The 20,432-nt window shown below is 37.9% G+C and overlaps 1 protein-coding gene across 2 annotated transcripts in view; it reads left to right on the forward strand.

Annotated features, from left to right (window-relative positions):
* The window catches only part of HCK (HCK proto-oncogene, Src family tyrosine kinase), a 39,446-nt gene extending 19,255 nt beyond the window's left edge, over positions 1-20,191 (forward strand). Inside the window, exons 7-13 of one of the 2 annotated variants that reach the window (XM_074211859.1) lie at positions 2,340-2,489; positions 2,922-3,071; positions 3,397-3,579; positions 4,316-4,392; positions 10,867-11,020; positions 14,325-14,456; positions 17,941-20,191. In XM_074211859.1, the coding sequence (XP_074067960.1) occupies positions 2,340-2,489; positions 2,922-3,071; positions 3,397-3,579; positions 4,316-4,392; positions 10,867-11,020; positions 14,325-14,456; positions 17,941-18,143 (1,049 nt within the window). In that variant the 3' untranslated portion in view covers positions 18,144-20,191. Of the gene's footprint in view, positions 1-2,339; positions 2,490-2,918; positions 3,072-3,396; positions 3,580-4,315; positions 4,393-10,866; positions 11,021-14,324; positions 14,457-17,940 lie in introns of both variants that reach the window. The other variant, XM_074211858.1, reaches the window with a different exon arrangement.
* The last annotated feature ends 241 nt before the right edge of the window (positions 20,192-20,432 follow it).

A 20,432-nucleotide genomic window follows, 5' to 3' on the forward strand; every position in this document is an offset into this window, starting at 1 on the left:
TTCTATTTGGCACTCAGAATCCTTCACAGTCTAACTCCCACCTATTTTTCCAGATTTTCCCACTCTGTTCCTTCTACTGGTCAGACTGGCTTTCTTCTTGTTCCTCATACATAACATTCTTGCCTCCATGGATTTGTACTGTCTTGACTCCCATGTATATACTTTGTATGTGACTCTGAATGTATAGTCTTCCCCAGCTAGATTTTGAGTAGAGAAAAAAGAATTGACATGAGATGTAGTTGTATGATTAAAAAAATTTGGCCACTGACTAAATATGTAGTATATGAGATGGGGAAGAGAGAAGGATAACTCTGAGATTAGAATTCCAGGTGACTGGAAGAATTGGGGGGGAATGGTCAAGTCAACTGGAATATATAGATTTTGATATGTCAAAGGTATATACAGATGGAAATACCTAGCTTAGGAGATAAATTAGGATGAGATATATAAATTTGAGACTCATCAACAGGGAAATGATCATTGAACCCATGGGAAATGGTAAGATCACCAAGAGAGATGATGTAGAACCAGAAGAGGGCCTAGGGCAGTCTTATAGAATAACCATATTTAGATACTAAAAGTAGGATGCCAAATCAGCAAAGGAGAGGGGAAAGGAGCAATCAAATAGCTATGAGAAGAACTAAGAGAGAATCATGTCAGGAAAGTCATGGGTTGAAAGAATTTGGGGAGGAGAAGATGTCCAATAGTGCCAAAAACCTCAGAGAAGTCAAAGACTGAGGAAAGGCCATTAGATTTAGCAATTAAAATTGTTAGCTTTCAATGGAAAAGATTTAGAGGGGTAGAAATCCTTAGTAATGTTGGAGAGAGTTATTTTCAGCCAAAGAGGAGCTGAAGAAAACTAGAGGAGAGACCAGCAATTTGGCAGTGAAACAGAAGAAATCTACAGGCTACTAGTTTAAGGGGTGACAGTCAAGGAAAAGTGTTTTAAGTATTCAGGACACAGGGAGAGTCTGTAACAGCAGGAAAGTAACCAGTAGAAAGTGTCTTGAGTGGCTAGGTGGAGCAGGGGATAGAGCACCGGCCCTGGAGTCAGGAGTACCTGAGTTCAAATTTGACTTCAGACACTTAATAATTATCTAGTTGTGTGGTCTTGGGCAAGCCACTTAACCCCATTTGCCCTGCAAAAACCTAAAATAAAAGTGTCTGGATAATTCTGTGTGTCTATGCTTCCATTTGCGTGTATCATGTACCTTTGTGCATGTGTACATACTTTGCAATAAAGTGAAAAGAACCTTGGTCTTGTTGCCAGAAAAAACAGGATTCAAGTTTAAGGTATCTCAATCAACCATATGACATATTACAACTCAATGACCATATGACTAAGTTTTCTAATCTGAAAATAAGAATAGTAATATTTGCTTCTACCTCACAGGACAAATGTAAGGAAAGTCCTTCATGAACCTGAAATTGCTAAAGAAATGAGAATTGCAGTCATTAATCTGAATAGAAGGGTATATGCCTGTAAGATTATGGTGGACAAATAGCTGGTTGGAGATCGTTCTTAAGTAGAAGGCAGGAGAGGAGCAGTCTATTCATGGGCTGAATGGAAACAAGGCTCAGCTTGACTACATGATCTATCTATACACAAGCCTTCTTTGTAACAAAGAAATAAAATAAATCCAAACTCCTTGACACAGTAGCCTCGTCTGACACCAAGTATGACTTTCTTCAGCCAAAGTCTAAGATTTCTTCCTTGCCTCTCACTGCCCTAAGAGTGGCTGGGAAGGAGAACAATTGGTTACATCTTAATGGGGATTATCTAGAGGATGTTGAAGGCTATATAACCAGGGATGAGGTTGAGGATCAGAGACCTATCTGAGAGCAAAAAGAATAGAGCAATGTGGGAGAGTCAGTGGTGGTCCTGGTGAGAGATGAAAACAGAATGTGGGAGAGTTGGAAGATGGGTGCACATAGGGCCATAGTACTTGATTTGTCTTTCCCAGCAGGGAATATGTGCTAATAGAAGGTTTGAAGATGAGATTCTGTCTTGTACAACTTGTCTGGGTTATAGTAAAATGTGCTCACCTTTAAGTCATTGCTCCCAAAGGAACCTGCCTAGATGCAGTAGTTGTGAGGAAAAGAGACACTGGGAAGCTTAACACCAGCAACCTAGAGAATTATTAAACTGACATTGACAGTTCCTTCATTCAACTGTAGCCCACTGGTTACAGCTGTTCCCCAGGGCTATGTCCCCTAGAAAAGCTAAGGAAATTATGTGAGAGAAGCCCCTGCTCAGGAGAGGGAGGGTTAAGAAAGGGGGTGGGGATTAAAGAATGATGATAAGGTTTTCAGACCCCATGACAAAAGATCTCTTTCAGGCAGCTATTCCTTATCAATACGGGACTATGACCCCCAGAACCAGGATGCAGTGAAACATTATAAGATACGGACTCTGGACAATGGTGGTTTCTATATCTCCCCACGGAGCACTTTCAGCACTCTGCAGGATCTGGTGGCCCATTATAAGAGTGAGTATTCCCACCCCACCCCCCCAATCCCAGGGCCAAGAGCAGTGTCCTTCTCAGGGAATCCCAGGGATCTGAAGGAGCTGTGGATGTAGATATAAAAGCATTGAATTTGTAGTCAGAAGATTTAGTTCTACTTGTTCAGAATCCTGCTTCAGAATAAACTGTGTAACACTGGGCAAGTAATTTTTTTTCTGGGTCTCAGAAGGAAGTGGAGAAATGATCTCTTGGTTCCTTTCCAGTGATGAATATATTTTAAGTCTCTGGGGCTTGGGTGGGTACAGCACAACAACTAGTTTAGAAGTTTAATTTTAAAATTAGGTTTGTCTGGTTGGGACTCCCTACCTTAAAAAAAGCATCGGGTACCTTTGGTGATACTCCCTCTCCAGCTGGTGTGTGTCATCTAGAACTGATACCAGGGCTCTGTTGCAGAAGGAAGTGATGGTTTATGCCAGAAGCTAACAATACCCTGTGTGGTCCCCAAGCCCCAGAAACCTTGGGAGAAGGATGCCTGGGAGATTCCCAGGGAATCCCTGAAGTTGGAGAAGAGACTGGGAGCTGGGCAATTTGGAGAAGTCTGGCTGGGTAAGAGCCCTGGGCTATGCTGGTTGGGACGTTTTGGGAAGGACCCAGGAGTAGAACAAGGAAGAGTAGATTTGAATAAAGACTTCAAAAAAAGCAATTTCTCTGATAAGAAACCAAATTCTCTAACTTGCCCAAAAGTCAATTTGTCTTTGAAAATGTTCCTAATAGACTATGAAAAATGTAGTCCAAAAATTAGTGATTCCCTCCTAAGAGTGGAATCAATTGAGAAAGGTTTCTTAAAGTAAGGAGAGGGAGTGTGGGTGGCCATTCTCAGTAGGAGCCCTACTCTGGCACTCCTCCTTATCCCCATTTCTATCCTTTTCAGCTACCTACAACAAGCATACCAAGGTGGCTGTGAAGACCATGAAGCCAGGGAGCATGTCTGTGGAAGCCTTCTTGGCTGAAGCTAACCTGATGAAGACTCTGCAACATGACAAGCTTGTGAAACTGCATGCTGTGGTCACCAAGGAAGAGCCCATTTACATCATCACTGAGTTCATGGCAAAAGGTGAGAGTAGCCATCAAGGCCCTAGATCAAATAATACCTCCTCTAGGAAGCCTTCATTACTTCAGACCTAATTAATTCCACTTCTTGATCCTCACCCTAGTCACAGAAACATGGAAACATGTCTTCCTTCTCTCTAATATAGCACTTGGGTACCTCTTTTAAGAAACTCCCTAACTCCACAATGTTTCTATTGATGCTCTTCTTAGCTATTGAGACTTTGTGTTTCCGTGACTCAAGCACTTAGGGGAATAAAAAGAGAGATCAGATGAAAAGAGAGGGCACTTGAAGGAGGGATTTGGGGAGGAATTCATTGAACACAGCCTAGAAAAGAGAGAGAAGTCTCCAGTGAACCACCTTAGGAAGATTTAGAAGGGTAGGACACCCACTTTTAGTAAGAAGAGGGGAAGGCAAGAAGCTGGAAGCATCAGCTTAATTCATTGTGCTGGAGGAAAGGCACAATGCCTTTCCTCTGGCACAGTGCTTTGCCCTAGCTGGGAATTACAGGAATTCTAAAGAAGGAAAGCTGGTAGTCTAATTAGGAAGAAATGTTTGAGGCATGGGAGGTATGGTATATGGAGCACTTCCTTGGATTCAGGAGACCTGAACTAAGACTCACCTCTGACATAACCTGGGAAAAGCTACATAGTAGGGCTGGGGTGCTAGGGTTGATTAGTGGGTCTGGCTGGTCCCTGAACCCCAACTCAGCCCTCTTTTCCACCCCTCCTCCCCCAACTAGGAAGCCTGCTGGACTTTCTGAAAAGTGATGAAGGCCGAAAACAACCACTGCCAAAGCTCATCGATTTCTCAGCCCAGGTGAGAGGGTGACCTCCTTGGAAAACTCAGTATTCCCTATATAAAATGAGTTTGAGTAATGTGATCTCTGAGGTTTCTCCCATTTCTGACATTATATGGCCTGTGTTTTAAGGTACCTTCTAGCTCTTAATTACATGATAATTATACCAATAATCTTGACCAAAAAAAGTCTTCTTAAAGTATTTCTTTCACTGTATCTTCCCTTCTCAAAAACCTTCAGTTGCTCCCCATTGTCTATAGGACAGCAATAACGATAATAATGTTAACATTTATGTGGTTGCTCTGAGGTTTGCAAAGTGCTTTATGTACATGATTTCATTTGATCCTATACAACCTAAACTACTTAATTGGGGTTTCAAAACCCTTCCCCTTTATATCCCAGAATGTGTCCCCAACTTTATTTTCCACTGGTTCCCCTATATAAAATCTCTGTTCCAGGAAGACTGAACTTATTACTGTTCCATTTCACCTTCAACCCTCTCTTAATGCCTTGTGACCTCTGTGTCTAGCTCACGCTGTTTCTTCTGCCTGAATCTGCTTTTCTGAATCCTTCATTTATGTATACACTAAGTGCCTATTATATGCTGGACCTTGGAGAAGATATAATGATAAAAAAGACACAGTCCCTAGCTTTATTGTAGGGGAGATAAGACAGGAATGAATTTTGAAAAGCCTTTATCACACACATTCAAGTATAAGTGTTAAGGTCATCCCACTGAAACTGGGAGAAATAATACATCAAAGAACACTCAGCTGAAGTCCTAAGGCTGCAGAGCTTGCAAGACCCAAGGATCCTTAATTTATATAAGTGAGTGGGATAATAATGCTGAGGAATTACAGGATATACTAACAGTAGATAGTAAAGTATAAAGGTAAACTGTTGGGGTAGGAAGGGGTCTACAAGAGAAGATGACAAGGGGAATGGATTCCCCTAGTGGTGACAGGTACGCAAATAACTATGATTCCAGTAGAGTATGATGAATCAATAAACAAGCATTGATTGAGCACCATTAATTTGCCAGGCACTATGCTAGTTATCAGAGATATAAATGTTATTATTGTTTAGTTTCTTACTCTTAGTAACCCCATTTAGTGTTTTCTTGGCAAAAATTCTTCTCTAGCTCATTTTTCAGGTAAGGAAACCAAGGTAAATAGGCATAAGTGACTTGCCCAGAATCACACAGTTAGGAAGTGTCTTGAGATCAGATTTGAACTAATCTTCCTGATTCCAGGTCTGGTCCTTTATCCCCTGTACCACCCAGTTGCCCCAGGAATATAAATACATAGAATTAAACAATCCCTGCTTTTAGGGAACTTACATTCTATGAGGTATAGTGAGGAAAGGATCACACTTAGATTGAAGAACATTCATTCATTTACATTAATTGAATACCTTCTTTGTACAAAGCCCTGTGAGGATAAAATATGAATAATATACCATCCCTCTCCTCAAGAACTTAACATTCTTGTAAAGAGCTAAGATTTGGATACAAAGACAAGGTAGGGTGTAATATGGGCCCTGAATGAGCTTCAAAAAAGCCCTATGAGCATTAAAAGAGGAAGAGGCACTTCTACTCAAGGGCATCAAGGAAGGCCTTGAAAGGAGGAGGAAGAGACATGGTTGGGAAACACTACCTTGGCATTATTAACCCAGAGATTGAGGCAAGATTCAAACTCACATCTTTGTGACATGAGTACAGGACCTGTGACATAAGCACAGGGAAGGATTGGACCTCTGAGAATACCTAAGAACACTGCAGGGAGGGACTGCTGCTTTGACTATGCAAACCTAAGGTTGGCAAACTATGTACAATAAATGAACCTCCTCCCAGAGGACTCTCAGGAGAGTAATATGGAAATGAGATCCTGAAATTTCCAGTGCAGTGCCCCAGGAACACAATAAACTGGTTTGTTCAGAAGAGGAAAGGTCCTTACAATATAGAATATTACAATAGAAAAACTAATAATAACAATCAACTGGAGAAAGCCTGAAGACCTCCAGTCCAGTCCTGGTTCTAACATTCACTATGTAGGAAAAGGAAGGAATTAAAAGGTTTACATGCCAACCAGTTCACCTGGCAGAGGAAGAAACAAAGACCCTGAGAGACAGAGATTTGCCCAAGGTCTCACATCAAGTCTAAGCCAGGTCCAGATATCAGGTTTTTTGCTTCCTAGTAGCTACTGAAAATAAAAATATAATATTCCCTATACAAGCTTAAGGGTCCCCTGAAATCTAAGTACTCTTTAGGAGTCTATAGACCCCAGGTTAAGAATATGATGTTAGGAAAGAAGTTCAGAAATCTGGGTTTAAAACTGGATTCTGTCATATACTAACTCTGTAAATTTAGCTTTCTAAACCTCAGTTTCCTCCTCAATAAAAATGAGGGAATTTAAAAAGATGACCTCTAAGATCCCTTTCATTCTTAAGTCCTTTGATCTTAAAAGATTCTCAGGGGGTAGCAGGGTGGCACACTACATAGAGCACTGGCTCTGGAGTCAGGAGTACCTGAGTTCAAATCTGACCTCAGACACTTAATAATTGCCTAGTTGTGTGACCTTGGGCAAGTTACTTAACCCCATTGCCCTAAATAAACAATTTTTTTTTAAAAAGAAAGAAAGATTCTCAAAAAATCCAAAGCCAGGCAATCACCTTCTGATGTAGTTTGGCTTTGGGACAATGGCTGTTCATTTGCTGCCATCTGCTGGTGAAGCCTTCTTAGGACACTACCTTCTAGGTTGTAGGTCCTCAAGTCCCTGGGTGCCTAGGCAATCCTCTTTGCCGTTTCCACCGAAACAAATAGAACAAAACTCAGATTATATAGATTTCTTGGAAATGGGATTCCACGTAATTGGATTCCCTAATTAGATAAGACCAGAAATGGTCCAATAGTAATTGATCTAGTGGATCGTAAGTTTTGACTCAGAATCAGGAAGACTGGTTCCAGTGTTCAATATATACTGGCTTTGTAATCTTGAATAAATTATTTAACTCTCTAAAACTCTTTAAGTTGGGAAGAAGAAACCACCTTGCGTTGGTAAATGGAGTTTTCTCACCCAGGACTTTTATATACTAATGAAATCACAATCCCAATCCTAGTAAGAATAATAGCTAGCATTGACAGTATTTTACAAAGTTTACAAAGGGATTTGTATGTATTATCCCCCTTAGATATACAACAACTATTTGAGGTAGGTGTTGTTTTTAAATTAAATTTTATTTTCCTGAAGATCTACCTTCTTTTCCTCCTATGTTTCCTTTTTTGGTTTGTTTTTTGTTTTTGCAAGGAAATGAGATTAAGTGACTTGCCCAAGGTCACACAGCTAGTAACTATTAAATATCTGAGATGGCATTTGAACTGAGGTCTTCCTGACTCCAGAGTCTTTGCTCAATCCACCCCATTCCTGTTTCTTAACCATCTCATCCCACCCCCACTGAGAAATCAAGAAAAATAAACCCTTGTGGAAAATATTATAGTCAAGCAAAACAAATTCCTGCATTGGACATGAAAAAAATCTCAACTGACACTCTGTTATCCACACCTCTCATTGTTTCATTGTAAGTTCTCTGAAACTGATTGGTAAATATATTGATCAAAGTTGTAAGTCTTTCAAAGTGATTTGTTTATACCTTATTGTTATTGTATAAACTGTTGTTCTGTTCACTTTACCTGAATTCGTACATTGGGATTGTCTGAAATGATCATCTTGATCATTTCAGTACATTCATACTCCTATCATACCATATAAATGAGGGGCACCTTCTTAGTTTCTAAGAATTTGCCACTACAAAAGAATGGCTATAAATATTCCTGTCATATAGTTCTTTTTCCTCTTTCTTTGATCTTTTTGGGATATAGGTCAAATAATGGTATACACAACTTAATAGCTTTTCAGATATAGTTCTAAATTACTTTCCAGATTGACTGGGGCAGTTCACAGCTCTATCAATAGAGCATTTTTGTTCCTGTTTCCCCATTGCCTCTCCAGTATTTGCCATTTTCTTTCTTTCTTTTTTGGGAATGAGGGAGAATCTCATAATTGTATTAAATTTGCATTTCTTAAAAATGGTGATTTGGAGCATTTTTCATATTGATAACTTAGATTTCTTCCTCTGAACAATGCCTGTTTATATCATTTGAGCATTTATCAAATGGGGAGTGCAATTTAAATCTATTTTCAATATAGCTTAGAAAAGAAACCTTTAGTCCAAATCCGGCCTCAGACACTTAATAATTACCTAGCTTTGTGGCCTTGGGCAAGCCACTTAACCCCATTACCTTGCAAAAAAAAAAAGCCTAGAAAACAAACCTTTATCAGAGGTCTTTTTGCTGAAAAGATATTTTCCCCATTTACTTGTATCTCTTCTAATCTTAGCACATTATTTTGTTTGTTCAAAAACTTTTTAATTTGATATAAACAAAATTGTCTTCCTTGGTTGATCCTTCTATCTCTCATTTGCTCATGAACTCTTCCCCTATTTATAGATATTTCTGATAATTTCTTCCTTGCTCTTCTAATTTTTTATATTATATTTTTATAATATTATTTTATGATAATAATAGGTACTACTATTTTCATTTTAAAGATGGAAAAACTTAATCTGAAAGAAATTATATGATTTTGGTGGGATTATTTAAATAAGTGGCTGAGGTAAGATTCAAACATCTTTCTGACATGAGTCCAGTGCTGTAGACAACAGGCCACCTCTAGTCTATCAACCTAGCCTATTTCTTAGAGATTGATTTTTGTACTTATTCCCTGGTTTGGAATGATTTGCTTCTATCCCTTCAAAGTGGACTAGGAAATTATTCCCATATACCTGAGGATATGAGATAGCATGGGATATTTGAAAGTTTACTGACCTTGAGCTAAGAAGACTTCAGTTTTAAAGGGAAGCCCTGTATCTTAGTCTGCAACCTTAGGCATGTTATGCCTGTTCACTGAAACTGTTTTCTCTTCCGTGAAATGAAGGAGTTGGACCAGAAAAGATCTAAGCTCTTTTCCAGTTTTAATATTCTATATTCCAAATTCTCTTCAAGTGCTAACATTTTGTGTTCACATTCTAATATGGTGTTATGCATAGGGAACACTATATTTGGAATCAGGGCTTAGATCTCAGTCATCAGTTCCCTAGACTCTTCCAGGCTTAATAGTCTATAAAGCCCCTTTCCTCAAGTCACCTTTGAAGTTTTACTGTCATTACATTTGTCCCTAGGTCAAAAATGAACTATTTGTCAGTATTTGACAATGTGTCTGTCAAAAAAAAGTGTTAAAAAGTGTTTGATCATCATATGTTATGGAGAACCATCTTGTCCAAGTGATTTAAATTAACATTGACAGAATCAATTATCCTAAGGATATTTAGATTGGGAAAAAAAAAAAACATGATGGGGGCGGTTAGGCGGCTCAGTGGATACAGCACCAGCCCTGGAGTCAGGAGTACCTGAGTTCAAATCCAACCTCAGACACTTAATAATTACTTGTGTGGCCTTGGGCAAGCCACTTAACCCCATTTTCTTTGCAAAAACTAAAAAAAAAACACAATGAAGGCTGGGAAGGAATTGATATCTACCTTCATATATCTGAAGGGCTATTATAGAGAAGAGGGAACATATTTATTCTGTGTGATTTCAGAAGATCATTCAATTCAATTCAGCATGCATTTAAATGACCTTACAATCCAGGCAGTTTTTTAAAACAAATTGGAGGGATAAGGCCAAAAAAAAAAAAAAAAAGAAAAGAAAAAAAAGCCCTATGAGAGAAACCTATCTGCAGATAAATACAAAATATGCAGTTTCAATATCTAGTAATTTCTTGTTTTCATTTTTATTTTTTTAAAGATTTTATTTATTTTGAGTTTTTCAATTTCCCCCCTAATCTTACTTCCCTCCCCCACCCCCCAATATCTAGTAATTTCAAAGATGGGGTGAACACAGAATTTCAAACCTGGAAAAGGTTGTGGAGGGAATACATTCCCACTTTTATCAGAGCAGGGATCAAGCCTGAACATTCCTGAAAAGAGGTCAACAGTCTCCACTAGAAGACCTATAAGGATAGGGACCTTATTACCCTCCAGGGAAGCCTGTTCTGCTACTGGCAACTCTAGAACAAATAGTTTGAAGTTATAAAGAGACACGTTTTAGTTCAGTGTAGGAAGGAACTTAAACTGGAGTTGTCCAAAAATTGACACAGTCACCTCATGGTTGTTTAATCATTTGTCAAAATGCTACAGAAGATAAATTTCTGCTTGTGTGAGTCAAGTTAGATCCTCTTTGAGAAGAGTTTCAGGTCTAACAACCTAGAAGTTCAATATCTGATCCAAGCCCAGAAGGTCTTAGTGAACCCAGGCTTATCTTAATCTGTACCCAGAAAGGTTTGGGGAGGGGAGAAAGACAGTAACACTTGCTTGGTTAGCTCCTCTTCTGGTTGGAATTTGGTTTTATGTTTGAACATGATTGTTTTTGGCATTGTTAGATTGCTGAGGGAATGGCCTTCATTGAGCTGAGGAACTATATCCACCGAGATCTAAGAGCAGCCAATATCCTGGTCAACTCAGCCTTGGTGTGTAAGATTGCTGACTTTGGCCTGGCACGACTCATTGAGGACAACCTATACAATGCCCGAGAGGGTAAGCACTGTCTCATGGCCTCTTTTCCCACTCCTTAAATCACATCTTAGTTTTCTTCATGGCCAGTTTGACATTTCCTTTTTCTCAGGCCTCAACCTTGTGGATCAACTAGGGGTGGGCCTTAGGAGACCTGTCCTTGCTTCCCCAACATTAACTAGTTTGTGACTTTAGGCAAGACCTTTAATGTCTTTGTGTCTAAGTTTCTTCATCTGCCAAATGAAGAGGTTAGGGATAGTATAGTACATTTAAAGGAGTTTTGAACTTAGAGGGGGTCTGGGTATGAATCCTAAATCCACTGTGGTATTGAGCAGACACTCTCCATCTCTGTAAAATGGAAAGTTGGAACGTCTTTTTTTAGATATATGAGCTTATAACTCTCCTCTTCAAAAATTACTGTTTCCTCTGGGCCTAAGTCCAAAAATTTGATTGTACTAATGGGAGTTTATACTAGACTTCCTGAGCCATCAGAGACTAATGGGAGAGATTTCAGGCCAAATCGCAGGTGTAGGGAGCAGGGTGAGATATGAAAGAGAACGGAGGCCCAATTATTTTGAGTAGAACCTTCAGAAGATCGGAAACCTAGGCTAATCCATGACAAGCAAACAGCAGAATATCTAGTCTTATCTTTTAAAGTTGTAAAATTGGTTTTTATTTTTGATAGGGACTGGTTTCACTGGATGTGTACTTTGTGAAATGACAAGGAAAAAGAATAAAATTCAAAGACAAGGACGGGGAGGTTGCAGAACAGAAAGATGGAGGGGAAAGGGAAATGGGAAAGAAAAAGTAAAAAAGGAAAGGGAGGGAGAAGAAGAGAGAAAAGAGAGGAAAGGGAAAGAGAAGACAGAAGTTAGAAGGAAAAGTGGAGAGGGAGGTATAGAAGAGAAGGAAGGGAAGGGAAAAGAGAGAAAAAAGGAAAGAAAGAAGGGGAGGAGAGAAAGGAAGAGGAAAGGAAGAGCAAAAATGAATGGAGAAAGAGATGATGAAAGAAAAGAACAAAATAAATAATTTAACAACCCTTAAACTTAAGTAAAGAGGTTTGAAAAAGCAACGAAGTCAGAAAGAAGACCCATTAAAAATGAAAGATAGAGAAATTTTCTAGTTGTTCCTATGGTTGCAAAATTTCAGTTCAATAGATCAAGTTCAAAGCAGACTGTTAGCAAACTGTATATGAAATGAATGACAAAAGAAACCATCAAAGGTGCTTTACAGAAGTGGAAAGCAGCAGATCTGGATAAGATTCATAATTACTGAGTTTAATTTTAGTTTAATTTTAATTTTAATTTTTCTTATAAATCATAGTAAATCACTTCACTTCCTTTCTTCCAGTTGCAAGCCTTCTCACTTTCATAGCTTTCCTAGGTATTACATACTTTTTACCAAAAAATTAAGATGCCAATAATCTTTTGAAAAATGATTCATTTCTATGATTATGTACTCTGTTTATTACATCTTATATCACCCTCAAAATATTTATAAACACTTAGAAGAAAACTTTGGTTGATCAAAAAGTCAAAAGTGTGTACCAGCAGTTCCAAGAATTGAAAGGGCAACTCATTATTGATCCTCCTTAACTAAGAAAGCTTCAAAGGGATAACCATTCATTAATTGATTGTGTGTGTGTTGTGGAAAGATGAATTTAGCTAAGTGTTGAAAGACTCATTATCAGATAACTGAATACTAGGGATTTTTTTTTTGTGACTACAGCAATTCATGAAACCATTTGTTAAAGGCAAGGAGGAACTTCAGTGTATGCTAGTAGCAGGAGAACTGATATAATAATAACAATTAAGAAGCAGTTTTGTATAATGGATAGAGAACTGACCTCAGACTCAGTAAGGCCCAAGTTCAAGGTCTGACTCTGGTATATACTGATTATCTTAGGCAAGTGACTTAATCTCTTAAAGAGAAGGGAAAGGAATAGGCATATTACATATATTTTTATATAATATGTGTTATATAAAATATGGTTATATAATATAATTTATATACATAAAAGATATCTATATGTACATACACATATGTATATAACATGTGTATTATATTATATGTGATATACTCTATGGGTATTTTATACTATAGCTTATATATTATATACATATAGACATGTGTATGCCTATATATGCACATGTATCTGTTAAATACATGTATCATATGTGATATATTATTTGTATCACATATATGTTATTATATTATTATATGTGCATTTAGATTTTTATATGCATATATGTGTGTGTCTATCTATGCCCAGGATTATTTTTAATAGGCATACATATATTTGTTATGCATATATATAATGTGTATATATAAACATAAGTATATTCAGACATATCCTACTATGTACCAGGTCCCATCCTACCCACTTTACAAATATTACTTCATTTGATCCGATTATTATCTACATTTTAAAGGTAAGGAAACAGAAGCAAACAGAGCTTAAATGACTTCCCAGAGCCACATAGTAAATATCTGAGATTGGATTTGAACTTAGTTCTCCCTTCTTCCAAGTTCAGAACTATATCCACTATACCTCCTGGTTGCCTCTCACCACTTCTAGCAACTCTTTAAAGAGGTGTGTATCTGTGAACTTGTTTTAAAAACATGTTTTGATAAATTGCTTCAATAATTCAAGTGGGTTTTCCTTGTAAGTCTGTGTACTGTATTTTATACATTTAAAAAATTTCTTCTGAGAAGAGGTTCATAGATTTTACCAGACTGTTAAAGGAATCCATGATATTTAAAAAAAGGCCAAGAACTCCTCCTTTAGGACTATAAAATTACAAAGCAGAAACCAATTTTCATTGACATTAAGAATTCCCTATATGAATGAAATCACAGATCATATCCAAAAATAATACATTTGTATAATACTGTCAAATTTTCAGAATACTTCCTCAGAACTTTGAAGTATTGTTCTATGTAAATATAGGCTCTCCTTTTTACAATCTTTTACAAAGTATATGTGTGTGTATTTACCTACATTATCGTATTTAATTCTGATAATACTACCTGAAGCTAGCTATTTCTAAATGGAAAAACTGTGATAAAACTCAGTGTAGGGAGTACCCACACCAAGGAAATCACAATTTTTTTTTATGTTTTCAAGAAAACCAATACATGTATTGGATTTCAATACCTAACTGCCCTTCAAGACCTCCACCTGAAAATGCTTGGGTGTGTATGAAGGTAGGGTGGACACTGAATCTTCAGGGTGGTATAACAGATGCTGGCCTCCAGTCACGCCCAATCTATCCCTCACCCCAGACCCTGCAGTTGACTCGCTTAACTCAACTCTGTCCTCCACCAGGAGCCAAATTTCCCATCAAGTGGACAGCTCCAGAGGCCATCAACTTTGGATCCTTTACCATCAAGTCAGATGTGTGGTCCTTTGGCATTCTCCTGATGGAGATTGTTACTTATGGCCGGATTCCTTATCCAGGTAAGGAAGATGATACCTTCAGAAGCAAAGCAACCATATCATGGAATGAAGGAAAAGTTAGGAGATGGTAAAGATTATCAAACAAATAATGAAGGTCTTAAAAGCATATCAGAAGGGGCAGCTGGGTGGTGCAGTGGATAGAACACTGGCCCTGGAGTCAGGAGTACCTGAGTTCAAATCCAGCCTCAGACACTTAATAATTACCTAGCTGTGTGGCCTTGAGCAAGCCACTTAACCCCATTTGCCTTGCAAAAACCTAAAAAAAAACAAAAAAAATCATTGAGCAGAAAATAATATATGTACATACTGCTTTATGAAGGTAAGTTTGCCAGAGGCATAATAATATTGTATTATCCCAAATATAAGGTATATATCCAATATAAAATCTCTTTGAAAATACTTATAGATCATATAAAGACACTCTGAAAATGACATCTGTTCTAAATTGACCTCAGATTTTGGTAAACTAAATTTGGAGAACAAATCTAGCCTGTCTACAAAATTGATTAAAGTTCTATAATGCTTTATAATTTCAAAGGGCCTTTACTCATGATCTCATTTAAGCTCATTTAAGTTTTTTAGCCCTATGAGGTTAACAGTATAGAGGGCTACTTTTGATGATAATATTGAAAAATTAAAGCTGTAAAATAGGTTTTGCTATTGTGTCCCTAACACTGACCAGAGAAGAGGGTACCTTCACCTAATCATCATGAATGCTCTTCATGTAGGATTTGAATGAAGAAAATACTTTATATTACTTAGTTGTGAGTCATTATTATATAGGAACCAGAACAAAAAGGAGCCTTGGAGATTATCATCAAGTTCATAGTATCTATTTTATTTATCTTTAATTTTGAGTATTTCCACATGTTGTAGAACAGGAGGGAACTAGACACGAAACTCTGAATCTCGAATATGTAGAGCTTGCTTTTCCTTTTTAAGAATATAATAAACTTAACATGTAACTTTCAGAGCTGTCTTATTTAAAATACTTATTTTTCTGTTCTCTTCTCATTTCTTTGTGATCAAAGAACTTTTTTATTCATTCTCCCTCCAAATTGAAAAAGAAATAAAAGAAAAATGAGACCCTGGTAACAAACATGTATAGTCAGGCAAAAGAAATTTCCACATTGTTCATGTACAATAATATATGACTCATTCTGAATTTTGAGTATTTCTTCCCTGTCCCATTATTTTTTGGCATAATAATATTCCATTAAATTCACATGCTATAATTTGTTCAGACCTCCCCCAATTGATGGCACCCCCCTTTGATTTATAGTTGTCAGTACAAAAAGAGTTGCTATAAATATTTTTTATACAAATGTATCCTTTTCCCTTTGGTCTCTTTGGGGTATAGAGTTAATAATAGTATTAATGTGTCAAAGGGGAGACCCAGTTTAGGGACTGTGGGGGCACAGTTCCTTTCTGCTTTTTGTAACAGCTGTACCAATTCACAGATTCATCAAAAGTGCATTAGTATGCTTGTTCTATGACCCAATATTTGTTACATTTGGGGGAGGGGGCTCATCCTAATCTTCTGATGAGTGTAAGGTAATCTCTTTAACTTGCATTTCCCTGGTTTCTTATGATTTGGAGCATTTTTTCATATGATTGTTGATAGCTTGGACTTATTTATAAATCACCTGTTCGTATCCTCTGACATTTTATTTAATGGGAGGAATTTATCTGATAACTAGAATTTCAGACCTCCCAACTCCCTTTGTCCTGGTCTACTGTTGTCAAGCAATCTTCTATTATTGATTAACTTTTCCAAGTAGACTTTCCTTCTGGGAAAGATGAGCTATTTGGGAAAAGTAGTGTCCTATTAGACTTTGGTGTGATAGAAAGAACCCTGGAGTTGGAGTCAAAACACCTAGGATCCTGTGCTAATCTACCACATTAGAAGCATCTCGGTGATATGGTGGATAAAGTGGACCTGAAACCTGAAGATCTGAGATCAAAGTCTCAGACACATAGTAGCAAGTCATTTAACCAGTATTTTCTTCAATTTCCTCAGTGGAGTGTTTTGAGGATCAAATGAAATATTTGTAAATGCTTATTTCTTTCTTTCCTATCTTCCTTTCTGCCTTCTACATTCTAACTGGTTGACCTTGATTGCCATATCCCTTTTGCTGGGTCTCATTTTCCCTTTTTGTAAAACATGAATAATGAATTTTACAGGAGATACCATGAAGATCAAATGAGATAATGTATAAATAAGGAGTTTGTTAATAATACAGAGCTATAAATAAAAATCAAATATAATTATAACTAGCATTATTATAACTAAACTGCTCTTCTGGCTTATTAATTAGACTCTGGTGAATTTATTTACTATAAGTTGGGCAGCTACGTGGCACAATGGATAGAGCACTGGCTCTGGAGTCATAAGGACTTGAATTCAAACCCAGCCTCAGATATTCACTATTTGTGTGACACTGGACAAGTCACTTAATCCCAACTACCTTCAAAAAAATGAATAATAACTACTTATAAGCTGGGGCAGCTAGGTGGTACAGTAGATAGAGCACCAGCCCTGGAGTCAGGAGGACATGAGTTCAAATCCAACCTCAGACACTTAACTATGTGACCTTGGGCAAATCATTTAACCCCCATTCTCTTGCAAAAACTAATAATTAATTACATTAAGCCAGTTTTACAATACTCTAAAAATTTCTCTTCAAACGAAAAGAAGAGAGTTAAAAGTATAGATGGCCCTGTGAAGAGTTTGAGCAATCAATCGGGCTGCCACTCTCTTGAATACTACTTGTATTAAGTAACTGTCATCATAGAAAGGATGGGGTATACATACATATATGTACATATGCATACATAATATATGCTATAGTAAAGGATATAGATGGATCAATAGAATAATATAAACCCAGAATCAGAAGAGAGGTTATTTTGCCCAACCTCATGTCCAATGTATGAATCCTTTCCACGCTATCTCAGATAAATGATCTTCCAGTCTCTGCTTAAACACTATCAGTGATGCAGCTCCACCCCTGCCAAAGCAGCCTATTATATTTTTAAGCCATCTTAATTTTTAGGAAGTTCTTTTTCATTTTGGGGCCTCTTGATAGCCTCCATACTAGAGTCCATACTGTACTCTGAGGCTGTGTACTTCAAACTGAATTCCTCTTTTATATAACAGGCCTTGAAATATTTGAGAACAGAGTGGATGTTCCCCAATATCTTTTCTTCTTCAGGGTAAACACCTCTAGGCTAGATAGAGAACAGGAGAAGTGCCAAATCTCTTGAAGGTCCTTTTAAGTTTGTATAGTAGGTATATTATAAACTAAAAAAAAAATTAATGGAAATTACTGGGCTAGTTCTAGACCATGGATAACCCAGCTTCCTGTTCCTCAAATTCATGATAAGGCAAAAGTGAAATTAGCTGAGTGTGTGTGTGGATGATCCCCACTTTCCCTTCCTATCTGACTCTTCCACTCTGTTTTTTTTCCACTCTGTTTTTTAGGAATGTCTAATCCTGAAGTGATCCGTTCCCTGGAACGTGGCTATCGGATGCCATGTACAGACAATTGCCCAGAAGAACTATATAGCATCATGACTCGCTGCTGGATGAACAAACCTGAGGATCGGCCTACATTTGAGTATCTCCAGAGTGTGTTGGAGGACTTTTTCACTGCCACTGAGAGTCAGTACCAAAAGCAGCCATGAGGAATTGCATCCGAAGCATTGTGACTGACTCGTGGGTCATATCAGCATACCATTAAGTTGCTTTCATGCACACAACCTACTGGTCATAATCATCTTCCTATTTCCCATCTTTATTTCAAGGCCCATCTCTAGGACTGGGAATGTGAAGATCTGTGTTTGAGTTCTGTCTGGAGTTCTTTCAGTAACTCACTGGATTGTTGGACAAATCACTTGCCCTTTCTGGGTCTTCCTCTTTAAAATGAAGGGGGTGGATTAGATGACTTCTGAGGTCCCTTCCAGCTCTGACATTCTATATTCTATGTTCTAAGTTACCTTCAAGTTATAACATTCCATGTTCTATATTATAGGGTCCCTTCAGTTATACCATTTGGCAATCTAAAAGTCATTTGAGTTCTGACATTTTCTGACTAATTTCTAGGAAGACTAGAATATTGCTATTGACAATTGACTGCAATGGTTATTATTTCAGTTTTTGCCACAGTTTTGAGAGAGTTGGGACAAATATAAGCACTATGCAGTCCACAGAGTTTATGGATAGACATTCCTCTTCTTTCAATTCCTCCAAATACTCTTAGTTCCTAGCAGCTCATTAAGCAAGAAATTGGACTGGAGACTTCCATGAGAATAGACCTTCTGAGAGAAAGCAGACTATCTCTTTTTATCTTTAAATTACCTTGTAAAGAAAGCTAGAAGTTGGACCAATGTTAAAAAAAAAAAAGAGTCTGAGAGTCATCCATATGATAATCTCGGGACTGTGAACTTAGCTTCTCATTAAAAATTTCTCATGAGGCTTTTGATCTCCTACTGGACCAAATTAAGGTTTAAGAGAAACTGTTTTGGCTTTCTCATCAGGACTAGTGAATGACTGTGCCCTTATTTCCTATTCCAAATTGACCAGAGTGGTGATCAGAAATCCATCTGTGATGAAGGGGTGCTAGGATTGGTGGGAAGTAATTTTGGAGGAGCTTAGCAGAGGACAGCCCCACTGAAGGACAACAAGAACTTAAGAGGATAGAAGATGGGAACTATACTGGTTTATCTTTCCCCTAGCATTTTGGCAGTCACTACCTCCAGGGGCAAAGATGGAAGGCTAAAGATTCACTTCCAAGCTACTCTCTTCTGAGAGGCCTGAGGAAGAGGCAAGAAAATAAAAGTAGAATGTAGTTAGCTTGAACCTTCCCTTCTTGTTTTATCCTCCCAGGAAGAAAGAATACAAAGACAGGTTCCAGGGGATCCCAGATCAGCCAGACCACTCACACCATACTGTATTTGTGGTCACATTCTCAACCACAGCTTTTCCCAAGTCTTCACTGAAGTCCTGTCCTGGTTTAATTCTGCACTTCAGAGTTAGGTCTGTGTATGTTAACAACAGGAGATTTAAAACCAACTGCAGTTTATCCTATTAACTTTAAGGTGGACCGCTTCTCCCTTTCTTCATTGCATTGGTACAGGAACATTTAAAGCCAGAGAACTGATGTATATGGGTCACTGAATGGGACAAGAATTGGATCCAGTTTCATGAGAGATACATGATAAAAGAAAGCAGATGGCCCACTGCAGTCAATACCTGCTATGGGAAAAAACTACTCAGAACACCCTGTTGGTAGGTTAAGGATATGATCATTGTGCACAGAGTTGTAAGTTTTAAAAATTCTAAATTAAAATTAAAATTTAAAAGTTTAAAAATTCTAAACAGTTTAGAACCTACTATACAGGCAATCTCTCTCCCTTTGGAGATTGCTTCATTTAGCCTATAGTTATTAAGTGTGCAGAGCACTATGCCAACCATTTGTGAGCAGAATACAGTGCCACAAAGTGGAAGAAATATGAAGGATGGCTAAGACATGTTCCCAATTCTCAAAGAACCCACTATCTAGGGGCGGCTAGGTGGCGCAGTGGATAAGCACCGGGCCTGGAGTCAGGAGTACCTGGATTCAAATCTGGTCTCAGACACTTAATATTTACCTAGCTGTGTGGCCTTGGGCAAGCCACTTAACTCCATTTGCCTTGCAAAAAAAAAAAAAAACCTAAAAAAAAAAAAGAACCCACTATCTAGTAGGTATATAAGACACAAACCCAGATACTTTTTATAGGTTACATGAAAATGCTATGGAGGGGTTAATAAAGTGCTGTTGACCAAGAGGATGGACCAGGGAAGACTTCCTAGAAATGGTGATTTAAAGGAACAGCACAATGGTTTAAAGAATTTAAAGGATGGGTAAGAATTCAAAAGGCCAAGAACATTCCAAGAACACAGAACAGCCCAAGCATGGAGATAGCAAAGACCCT

Source organism: Macrotis lagotis, chromosome 1, assembly GCF_037893015.1.
Source record: "Macrotis lagotis isolate mMagLag1 chromosome 1, bilby.v1.9.chrom.fasta, whole genome shotgun sequence".
Classification (NCBI taxonomy): Eukaryota; Metazoa; Chordata; class Mammalia; order Peramelemorphia; family Peramelidae; genus Macrotis; species Macrotis lagotis.